The sequence below is a fragment of the Cricetulus griseus genome, chromosome 6 (genome assembly GCF_003668045.3).
Source record: "Cricetulus griseus strain 17A/GY chromosome 6, alternate assembly CriGri-PICRH-1.0, whole genome shotgun sequence".
Classification (NCBI taxonomy): domain Eukaryota; kingdom Metazoa; phylum Chordata; class Mammalia; order Rodentia; family Cricetidae; genus Cricetulus; species Cricetulus griseus.
Window position 1 is genome coordinate 125383667 of NC_048599.1, and position 12275 is coordinate 125395941.

At 36.8% G+C, this 12275-nt stretch overlaps 1 protein-coding gene across 1 annotated transcript in view; it reads right to left on the reverse strand.

The window, feature by feature from the left end:
- Positions 1–12275, reverse strand: part of Acvr2a (activin A receptor type 2A) — a 76790-nt gene that overhangs the window by 4107 nt on the left and 60408 nt on the right. Inside the window, exons 5-10 of the mRNA XM_027420474.2 lie at positions 12046–12189; positions 10199–10342; positions 8689–8834; positions 7188–7302; positions 2690–2828; positions 364–494 (exon numbers count right to left, since the gene is read on the reverse strand). Coding sequence (XP_027276275.1) covers positions 364–494; positions 2690–2828; positions 7188–7302; positions 8689–8834; positions 10199–10342; positions 12046–12189 — 819 coding nt within the window. The remainder of the gene's footprint in view (positions 1–363; positions 495–2689; positions 2829–7187; positions 7303–8688; positions 8835–10198; positions 10343–12045; positions 12190–12275) is intronic.

A 12275-nucleotide genomic window follows, 5' to 3' on the forward strand; every position in this document is an offset into this window, starting at 1 on the left:
ATTACCAGCACAATTGACTTCACGGAGTAGAGAAAACGTGGTGCTTAGTTAATTATTTAAATCGTATCCATTAGAAGGTAATGATCAGCAAGACTATCGAGCTTTCCATGGGCCAGGCATTTGTTTTCTTATGGTGCTTTCAAAGCAGGAGATACTTTTGCTTGAACTTAACTTGACCACTGAGGGAAGAGGCTTCTCTGCAAGGCTCTGTGACTAAAGACAAAACCCTAATTCTGCTTCTGAACCCCAGTACAAAACAGCTTTGTGAAAATCACCTTCCCAAAAAATATGCACAGAACACATAAACTATTCTCCTGAAAAATGTTTTCTTGAAATTTCAAATGCAAAGGTGTGTAAACTTACTGCATGTTTCTGCCAATAATCTCTTAAAACAGGCCTCTTTTTTTTATGCACAACTACTTCCTGCATATCTTCAAGCGATGGATGCTGGCCAATTTCCTCCTCAAATGGCAACATATACTCATCTACAGGTCCTGAAATGTAAGAAGAGGAAAACGGTTTTAATTCTTCCTGAGTAGTACAAGCTCCTCCAATGCTACACTCTATAATGAGGAAAGATGGACCCCAGCTATACTACTGGTATCACAAGGGGACCAGAATCTAATTGTGAGGAATCAGAAGTTCTGTTTTTAGGAGTTTTTGTTGGCTACTTGTGTAGTACAGAGTCAAGCTAACTAGTTTTGGCTAGCTCTGAACTCTTAATCTTCACAATCAGCCTCAATAGGCTGTTTTCCAACACATATGCTGAAAGCCTGTGTCCATATATTACAAAGAAGTGTCAGTATTTAGAATCCAAAGCTAAAATTCCTCTTCTAAAGCTCATTTCCAGCAATTCCTATCAGAATGCTAGCATTCAGAGGTGTTAGCACCGCTGGAGACTCAGTGCTCCACCTATTATACTTAGCTATGATGTGCTCAAACACTCTACATGAGGAATTAATGCACTTCAAAATTTTCTGTCTTCTCTCACAAGTATATTTATAATATTTATAAATAATGTTGCTTATTTTTTATTCAAATCACAAGCATATTTCAACCAGAATTCCCATCAAGTCAAAATGTACCCTCATGACAAAATTTATTCAGTAACATGAACACCTTGTTTTTCTTGGATCTCAGAAAGACAGGAATGTGAACGTAAGAGTTAATAACTGATGTTCAATAGATTCTTATTCAGAATAGACACACCTATATTTTTACTGTTATTTTATCTCCAAGTGGAGATGGCATTTTAGTCTATTTTGTAAATAAGGTAGCTCGGAAAATTATGAGATTTTGCACAGAGGTATCTATTATATAGTAGAGTTGAAATCTGAATCTTGTCTAAATGTGTCATTTGAATCTATAGTTTCTCCCCTTGATACAACAGGTCACTACCTGGCAGTGTCATTGTCAAGAGAGAATTAGATGTACATAGATGAGCTTTGTGGAAAGTATAAAAATATACCAAATTCCTCAAACATATCATGAACTATAAGAGGCATTGACCCAGCCCTATACAAGTGCTTTAGGTACTCTCTCTCTCTCTCTCTCTCTCTCTCTCTCTCTCTCTCTCTCTCTCTCTCTGTGTGTGTGTGTGTGTGTGTGTGTGTGTGTGTACCTGTGTGTGTACCTGTGTGTGTGTACCTGTGTGTGTGAACAACTTACAAGGAAAGGTAGGCTAGGCTCTCCCCATATAAGACTCGGGTCATGAGGACTGCCCATTGAACCATTTCCCCATCCCTGTGGGAACCTTGTGATAGATGAAGGAATACTCAGCACTTCTAGTACTACCATCTTAAAATTTCAATCTTTGGTTCACAGATAAGCAATACTGGCATCAGTCAACTGGTAGCTTGTAAAATGCACAGAATTCTTGGGACTTAGTCCAGGCTAATTTTTTTTAATGTGGATGATTGTTTTCCCTGTATGTGTGCACCACAGTCATGGCTGATGCCCATAAAGGAAGAGTAACCAATGCTCTTAATAATACAGCCATCTTACCAAATTCCAGAGGCTTGTGTTTAACAAGATTCCTAGGAGTTTGGTGTGCACACTAAAGTTTGAGAAATGATGGATTTTAACTAATAACCAAACACAAATTTTAAAGCACTTACTTTATCAATGTGGTTCGTTTTCCCTTTGGCCCTGATTTTAATAGCCTGCTTTTAAGTATTTTAGAGCACATACAAGGCATTTAAGAAAAAAAAAAAAAAAAAAAAAAACAGCATCTAACCTTTTCTTTTGCAATAAAAATGCCCCAGGAACCCAAAGCCCCACCAAGTAACTCTTTCTAATTCCTACACCTCCACCTTACACTCCCCAAGTATGACTGCCCCCTAGTATAGTTATGAAATATATCAGGTCCTAGAACAGATCCTTGACACTTAACTCACTCTGTGGAGTCCTCTCTCCACCTTAACTGTATTCCAATAAGGCCTGTGTCACCAGGTCACCAAGTCATAGTGTGATAGGAAGGACTCACACTGAAGTTCTTAAGCAATGTATTTTCTAAAGTGTCAAATGTCACTTCCTTTCATGCCTAGAGCCCCCAAATCCACCTTTCCTCCTGTATCTTCAGCCACCTTTTGGAGTTCAGTTAAGAAAATGCAACTATTTACCTTTTTGTGTAATCCCTTTCATAAATGTGGCATATATACTTTTTTAAAAAAATGCTTTTTTCCCTTACCATCTGCAGCAGTACAACGAGAAGCCAGTTCCCACAGGACTAATCCCATGGCGTACATATCTATCCTCAAAAATGCATCCCTTTGGAAGTTTATAGCGCCCTCTAACACCTCTGGAGCCATATACCTCCGAGTACCAACCTGAAAAAGATTTTGAAAGCAAACAGTACTCAATGATTTTATAAACTAATGTTTTTGTTTACAGTTTTATAAAAAGAAAACCAAATATGGTCTATTTATCCAGGATAAAGTAACTGAATTATGATTATTAACACCATAGGGTCTATTTAGTAAGATGGTTTCTGGATACCATCTCAGCAGACACAGGCTTACAGAACATGTCCTCCCTTCTGGATCCAATCACAAAGAACTGAATAATGGTTTACTGGGAGAAGGATGGACTGGAGGAAACAGAGTATTCTGCATGTAGTTTGAGATACATCTTTAGAAAACACCTTTTTTAGGACTTCACTAATAAACATTTAAGACAGATGATGTAAAAATAATTAGCTAGAGATACATTTTTTAAATTCTACTTGTAAAAAGTCTTATTTTATTCATGAATCTTCTGTCTTAGAGCTCTTATTTACATTTGTCCCCCTCAATTGGGTATATTGCAGAACTGTAACTGTGGCTACTAAGCTAAGGCAACTAGTGCTAGTTGGTCTTGATTGCATTTTTATGTGAGTGCTTAACAGATTTTATAAACTATCCAGGTAGACTACGGTTCACTTACATAGATCTAGAAAGAAGCTTAGACATGGGTGTTTTCATCCTTAGGTAATGAATGACAGGTGATCTTTGGTCAAGACTGGTAGTTATTTGCATATTTAGTAATAGTTTAAAAAAAAAAAAAAAGACAGAGCAGTAAAACTCAGAAGTTCAATTTTTCACCGTTTTTATCAGAACTTAAAGTAGCTATCTGGCCCTCTCTGTTCTGCCGAAACATTTTGACTGTTTTCTGAGTATCTCTTAAAGCCTTTTTCACTTACAAGTAAATTTACACCATCCACAGTTACTTTTTTATTATGAGACTATGTCTTACCTAATTTTATACTAAGATATCCTCTATGATTCAAAGGTGGTATGGTAGTGGAGAGACTCTCATGTAGGTAATAACTTATTTTGTCTAATCTTGTAACCCAACTGTAAGGGCATTAAATGATGACATGAATGATGTTTTTAAAAACAAAAAAATGTAGGGGCCTGAGAAATGGCTCAACAATTAAGAGCACTGACTGCTCTTCCAGAAATCCTGAATTTAATTGTCAGCAGCCACATGGTGGCTCACAGCCATCTATAATAGGATCTGATGCCCTCTTCTGGAAGGTATGCATGCAGAGTACGCTTATAAATAAATAAAAATAAGCCAGTTTTGAGGAACTGGAGAGATGGCCTTAGCATTAAAATATATATTAATATATTATATATATATATTTATTTATTTGTACATAATAAATTTGTGTATATATATATATATATATATATATATATATATATCTTAGTTTTAGTATGATACCAAAAGATGAAACTATTCTACACATACTGTCCTGTGATTGTCAATCATACAATAAGCACAGAAATTTTTCTCTAGGCATCCTACTCCGTTTTGAATAGTATTCTCCCTAAAATTGTCTCTATTCTCATTCATGTTGGCTTTTCTAGTACTGCTGACATAACCTTGAACAAAATATGAAACTGTTAATTAATGTTGACAGAATTAGTGTGCCATGATTGCAAACAGCTATGTTCCTGGGGATCAAGAAAAAGAAAACTCAGAGACAGAAAATTCAGAAATAACCAGTAACTCAAATGGCTTGAAAGATATAAGGACAAGCCTTGCAAGAATCACTTGTAGGAAATGTCACATTTTTAATTGCATAGGCAGGGGAGGTGTTGTGGAATATTTGTTTACACTGTGTCGCTGTGATTAGTTTAATAACGAGATGAATGGCCACTGGCTAGGCAGTAAGAGGTTAGGCAGTACTTCTGGGGACAGTGAGCTCTGGAAAGAAGAAAGGAGGGTGGCCAGCCACATGGAGAGAAAGCAGGATGGTAGTACAGGGTAAGGGTAACCAAGCCACATAAAAGAATGTAGATTAAAAGATATGGGTTCATTTAAGTTATAAGAACTAGTCAGGAACAAGCTAAGCTAAGGCCAAGCTTTCATAATCAATAATAAATTTCCATGTTTTTTTTTCAAGCTGGAAGCTCAAAAATCCCCCTATAGGGAGGTTTTTATAAGTACATATATGATTGTGGGTGCCCACAGATTCCAGGAAAGGGTACTGGCTCCCCTCAAGCTGGATTCACAGGCATTTCTGAGCAGCCTGAGGCAGGCAATGACCTTGGTCAAAGGCAGGAAGCACTCTTAATTCCTGGGCTATTTCTCTTCCTCCTAAACTGTTCTTATAAAAATGGAGATTCTATACAGGTATAAGCCTTGCCTAGCCTCACACGTTCCTGTGAATAAAATGCATGGGTACATGGATGATTTTTCTGATGTGTTCTTGGATTCAGTTTGCCAGTATTTTAATGAGTATTTTTGCATCTATGTTCATGAGGGATATTGGTCTGTAGTTCTCTTTCTTAGTTGTGTCTTTGTGTGGCTTGGATACCAAGGTAGCTGTAGCCTCATAAAAAGTTTGGCAATGAACCTTCTGCTTCTATAGTGCAGAACAATTTGAGGAGTATTGATATTAGCTCTTCTTAGAATTTCTGGTAGAATTCTGCATTGAAGGCATCTTGCCTTCTGCTTTTTTTGGTTGGGAGACTTTTGATGACTGCTTCTCAGTGGAAAAAACAATGGAATCTTGAAATTCTCAGGCAAATGGATGGAACTAGAAGATGCCATTCTGAGTGAGGTAACCCAGTCACAAAAAGACAAACATGGTATGTACTCACTCATATATAGATTTTAGACATAGAGCAAAGGATTACTAGCCTACAATCCACACTGCCAGAGAAGCTAAGAAACAAGGAGGACCCTAAGAGAGACATACATGGTCCCCCGAAGAAGGGGAAAGGGAAAGATCTCCTGAGCAAATTAGGAGCATGGGGTGAGGGGAGAGAGAGCTAGGAGAATGAGAAGGGGAGAAGAGGAGGGGTGAGGAGAACATGAGAGGGAGCAGGAAGGTTGAGTCAGGGGAAGACTAGAGAAGAGCAAGATAAGAGATACCATAATAGAGGAAGCCATTATAGGTTTAAAGAGAAATCAGGCAGCAGGGAAATGTCCAGAGATCTACAAAGATGACACCAACTAACCATCTAATCAACAGTGGAGAAGCTACCTTAAATGCCCTCCCCTGATAATGAGACTGATGACTAACTTATATGCCATCCTAGAGCCTTCATTCAGCAGCTGATGGAAGTAGAAGCAGACACCTACAGCTAAACACTTAACTCAACTGGAATCCAGTTGCAGAGAGGGAGGAGTGATGAGCAAAGGGATCAAGACCAGGCTGGTGAAACCCTGGGAACAGCTGACCTAAACAAGGGGGAGCTTATGGTCCCCAGACTGATAGATGGGAAACCAGCGTAGGACTAATCTAGACCACATGAATGTGGGTGTCAGTGAGAAAGCCTCAGAAATCTATGGGGCTCTTGTAGTAGATCAGTACTTATCCCTAGCATAGGCATGGACTTTGGGAGTCCATTCCACATAAGGGGGTACTCCCTCAGCCTAGACGCATAGGGGAGGGCCTAGGCCCTATCCCAAAGGATATGACAGATTCTAAAGATCCCCCATGGATGGCCTCACCCTCCCTGGGGAGCAGAAAGGGTATAGGATAGGTAGGGAGTTAATGGGGGGCAGGAGAGGGAACTGGGATTGACATGTAAAACAATCTTGTTTCTAATTTAAATAAAAAAATGGAAAAAATAAATAATTAAAAATGCATGGGTACTCTCCTCTCCTCTGGCCTACCGAAAGGATGCTAAATTTATATATGCAACTCATAACTGGAGTTAGACACCTCACTCAGCCTTTTCAGGAGAGCTGAAGTCTAGAAAGAATTCAAAGAAAAAACATTAAATTCATTAAAGAGTTAATGAATCAATAAAGCCAGAAGCAAGAAACTATTATATAGAAAAATGGGAGAGAGAACTTAGTACACTATAGTGAGAAGTGACCCATTATCCTCTACTGTTAGGGTAATGAATTAAACAACAAAAACTGAATTAATATTAAATAGACCTCCCTAAAGATTAAACTATTAAGAACTGGATTCTTCTTTGACTAATTATTTTAAAAAACAATCTTGTCAACAAAACAAAACAAAACACAATTTTGTCACAGATAAATGTTGTTCTAGTTTTTGTAGTGTTTGCCTAACCCTGAGGGAACAGCAGTGTAAAAAGGCTGCCTTCTTAAAACGTGTCACTCTTCACTAGAAGATGGCTCAATCCCCACCCCAACAACTTTAGAGCAAGTCGGTATTGATCTAAAGTAAGAGATGTGCTTATTATTTTCTATTCACATTTTATGTTGGCTGTTCTTACCTGTCCATGAGTATCACCTGCAGACTTGCCAGCCTCAAACTTTAATGCCAACCCAAAGTCAGCAATGCAAGCTGTCAGATTGTTTTTCAACAGCACATTCTTACTTTTGATGTCCCTTCAAAAAGAAAAAAATATTTTAAATAAGTTATCGTTTAAAAATTTCTATTGAATATGAGGAAAATATGCTATTAAAATAAAGTTCCTTAAAACTATGAAAGGCAAAGAGATAAGATGCTTAGGCAGAGTCCCAATATAGCCTAAAGATGTAGCCACACAGATGTAGTGACAAAACCGTCGAAACAGAAGCGAGAAGGAATCCTCTCAATCAAGTAGTTTTATAACAGTCATTCCAGAAATATATATCATCTATGTCACTCCCACATAATCATAAAATTACTATTTCTTTAAAGTAAGGGGAACATTTCAGATCTTATAGTTACAAACTCCCATAGAAATGAAACTTCAGAAAAACAAGAAAATTTTAATAGCCCCACTTCCCACTTCAGAATGGCCCCTCAGTGGTCTCATGCTGCACGGCCACTACTGTAGGAAAGCCCCTCTGGGAATACAGAACACACAGAGCCTTTTACCATAAAGCATGGGAAAGTAGTCTATCAGCTGTTATGCTAGAAAATAGTCTTTCTAAAAATCTGCCTCATAGATTCATCTTAAAGACAACTCCAGCAAACATGTCTATGCTGTGACCAACAGTTACACTTAGAAGTCATCATACTGACCCACAGTAAGATAGAAGTAGAATCAAATGTTCCACAAACAAACTGGTTTCAGTATCAAAACATTTTCAGGGTCCCTATAGCAACTTTGGAGAGGACCAAGGGATTAGTTTGAATATATTAATAGAAGGCAGCCTCTTGAAAGAAGATGAAAGAAAGTGGAGCCTTTTCTGAAGAAGACATTCATGGTTTTCAAAGTCAGAATCTGGTAACAGTCAACTTCATATTTGCTAAATCACTCTGTTAATAACTACTTTTAAAACAGCCATTAGAAGGTGACAACTCAGTCCCATGTTCTTCCAAGGAAGTTAAATAATGGCAAACTAACTCTATTCTCCAGAAATACTTTTCCTTTTCAAGATATGGTAACCATTTCTTCATTGGACAGCTGTCTCCTCAATGATTTCTCCTTTACTTCAAGGAATGAATGTATACTCATCCAAAAAACAAAGGAAATACTTAGTCTATCCTTAATTTATAGCTATCAAACATTGCCTTTATAGTAAATCAAAATTTTGAGTTAAAATCATTTTTCCTTTGAGATAGAGAATACACCTTTATTCTCAAATATGGTTTCAGCAATCAGACAAATTAAAACATGAGATCATTAAACTTCATTAATGAGATTAACATGTACATCCTAGTCAATCTCAAACCTAATTTTTAAAAATGAAAGTCTTTGCCTCTTCAAATAAATTTTACCCTGAATTAAATTTAAATAATAAACATATGAGTTTAATGGAAAGACAACACAAATCTTGCTCTACCTGTGAGATATTGCAGGCTTGTGGCCATCTTTTAAGCCAGGTATATCTTCATGTAAATATGCCAATCCTCTAGCCATGGTTTCTGCAATATGACAAAGTTCATTCCAAGAGACCACATTAGCCTTAAGGAAGTCTGACAGTGAACCCTAAAGAAAAGAGAGGGGGGGAAACACCTATAAGCTCTTGAAGAAAGTTTTACATAGATGGAAACTTTTCTTTGGATGTGGAGGCAATGCCTTCCTTTCAGTACATAATCAATCAATGAATAACTGGAGTTCCCCGAATTTCCTTCTAATTCACATTAATGAACACTGAACCACAAAATGCTCATTTTTAAAAGCTTACTACCAAAATAAGTTAATTCCCAACTTTAGAAGGTTTAAAAAAGAGAGACTAGCTAAAAAGCCTTAGGGAAAAAAAAAACTAATATTAAAAGTGAAACATTATAGGACTACACTGAAAGCATAAACAACCACTAATATACAGAATATTCCTAAGGAAATGTATTAGTGTGCAAAGTGTGTGTCACATAACCATCAAGACCCAAATTCAGATCCTCAGACCCATTTTAGTCTATAACTCAGTGCTAGGAGGACACAGAGACAGGCAGATCTCTGGGAATTCACTGGCCAAACACATCGGTGAGTTACAGGTTCAGTGAGAGACCCTGCTTCAAACAATAACCAAACAACAGGGAAAGGGAAAGGAGGAAGGAAGACTCCAAAACAAACATAAACCTCCACACAAGGACCTTATATGTTATGTCTTGGGGTGTGTGTGTGTGTGTGTGTGTGTGTGTGTGTGTGTGTGTGTGTGTGTGTGTGTGTGTGTGTGTGTGTGTGTGTGTGTGTAGACACACATGCATGCCTATACACACAGGCATACACAAAATCTTCTCTACTAAAGACATTATGAGCCTTATGGTCAAATACTAAGTGAAATATAAAGCCAGTAACACTTAACAAGGATGACACTCCAGGGTAATTTAAACCCATAATCTCAGCACTTGGGAGGCTGCTAAGGCAAAAAGATGAGGCCAGCATGTACTACATAGAACTTTCTTTTAAAAAAAAAAAAATTATTTATTTTTTTTTTTTTTAGCTGAAAGATGAGGGAAAAGCACATGTGCTTTGGGGATAATTCCAAGTTAGTGGTTCTGGATTCATCATTAAAGAATTATAAGGCATAAAATAAAGATAAAAAAGTCAGGGCTCATAAAATCACACTGTATCGTAAGTAATACATGGCAAACAATAAATGTTGTCTATTCTAAAGTACCTCTAAGAGAAGTAATTGCAGCACAGAAAATCAAAGGCTAAGGGCTGCTCTATGATTAGTAGGTTAGGTAAAACGTTGTTCTTTCCTTAAAGTAATTTTGTTATATTTTTATTCATGAGTGATGTATATTTTGGATCAAATATTAATCAACTGTGATAACATACTGATCTTTTGAAATATAACAGTTAAGGTAGGTAGGCCAAGTCTAGCTTACCAAACTTAAGTATTTTACCTTTTCATGAAATGCTGTGATTAGCCACAGGTCCACATCAACGCTGGTGCCTCGCTTTTCTGCACCAATGAACTGTAGTATGTTCTCATGCTTCATTCCAGGTAAACTATAGACTTCATATTCATTCTGCCAGGACTGTTTGTCCTGCAGTTTAAAAAAAAATGAAAGCATGGTAAGAACATAAAAGTACAAAAAAATAAATCATGTTGAGATTACTGAGTAAGTTATAAAACAATAACAAAATAAGCTAAGTATAAGAGATACAACAACAAAATGAGCTAAGTAATCTTTTGTTATTTTCTTACAAAAGAAATCTATAAGAGGTAATAACAATAATCTATAATAAACCCTTGTTATTTAGGGAATCCTACCTCATCCCCTCAAAATCTCCTTTTCTGTGTTGCTAAGTTTACAAACACGGGCATTAATCAAAAAAATAAAAAAATACAAAAATACAAAATACAAAAAAAAAAATGAGTTTCTGTACCTTAAGCAGTAACACATTCTGCCTATAAGTTACTTCAAGCACTATATAGTGTGAAACTATTCATGCTACTATGTACAATTATCTCCCTGAAAGTTAAATTTAGGTGGAATGACCACCTTAAGTAGGTAACAGTCTCTCTTCATTCTGCCCTACCCTCACCCCCACCCCAAGCTAACAATGCCTAATGTTTTTTTTAATGCTTCTAAATATTCATTCCTGCAGGTTATTTATGTCTATTATATAGTTACAAAAAAATAGTTTCTTTTCACTGTGAAAGGGCAATGAAAGTGAGTTACACTATAAGGTAAGGAAATCTCTGGATCCAAGATTAGTTTAAATTCTGGCTTTTCCTCTGACTTTTATAAAATCGTTCGCTTTTCCAATAAAGGAAGGATTTTGCTCTTGGTTACTAAGTGCTCGTTGCATGTATACAGATAGATAATATATGAACACACAATATGTAAATCACTACTCTGTCAATAAAAGCATTTGAGGACACAGCTGCTACTGTTGTTTCTACTCTAATTGTTAAGATTCCTCACCCATTGAAGTAGCTTACTACAGAACTTCCTACAAATCTTAGCACAACAGAATGCTTCTCTTTCTGAAAGAGCTACACTGCTGCCAAGATAAAGAAAGACTATGGGACAGGTTTTAGATTCGGTGAGAAGGCTAAAACCTAGGTATGTGAAGGAAACTGTTGCTTAGTAACTTTGGAGTGATGGAGGTGTAGCTAAAACTTCAATACCACAGAGGTGTATTACCAGAGAAAGGGGAAGGTGGTAGCCCTAAAGTCAACCAGCAATGGAGCAAAGCAGCAGCACTACAGACTTCCTTAGGTCATTACTTCCTAAGAAGTTTGGCTGCATTTCAAGAAAAAACAAAGTAAACCAATACTTTGGAAACTTGAATCACTGCCTCTCAGAAATTACCAGTAAAAACTAAAATAATTACATATAAACACTCAAAGTACAATGAAAAGAAGTCAAGGTCTGGTCATGTATCTCCAAACAGGTATTTGAAAGCAAAGTACACAATCTGTTGCTTTTTCTTGTTAAGGGGCTAGTAAGAGGTTATTTTTGACTGGAATACTCAACTTTAGTTTTTATTAACAAAAGACTGACTATATGTACATTTATTGTGATTCCACTACTGCCAACAACCTCAAGTGCTACGCTAAATCATTCCATTTCTCAGATATGACTACAGAACAGTCAGGCTAGACTACTTTCCCCACTCTCACAATCACTTTAGAATATGCAGTCTGTGCTTTCAGGCTGTTTATGAGATATAATGTCCTAGCCAGTTACAGTTTTAAAATTATAGAGGTAGATAGATTAGAGAACTTCAATAAACATACCTGTATTGGAAATATTTTGACAGCCACATATTCATTGAGCAACTGGGCTTTCCACACACAACCAAATCTTCCCCTTGCTTTCACTTCTAATAGCTGCAGTGGCTTCAAACCTAGCAATGGGGAAGGTGGGGGTGGTCCTGGGTCCTACAGATAAATAATAATAATAATAATAATAATAATAATAATAATAATAATAATAATAATACTGTTAATAAGCACAACAAAAGACA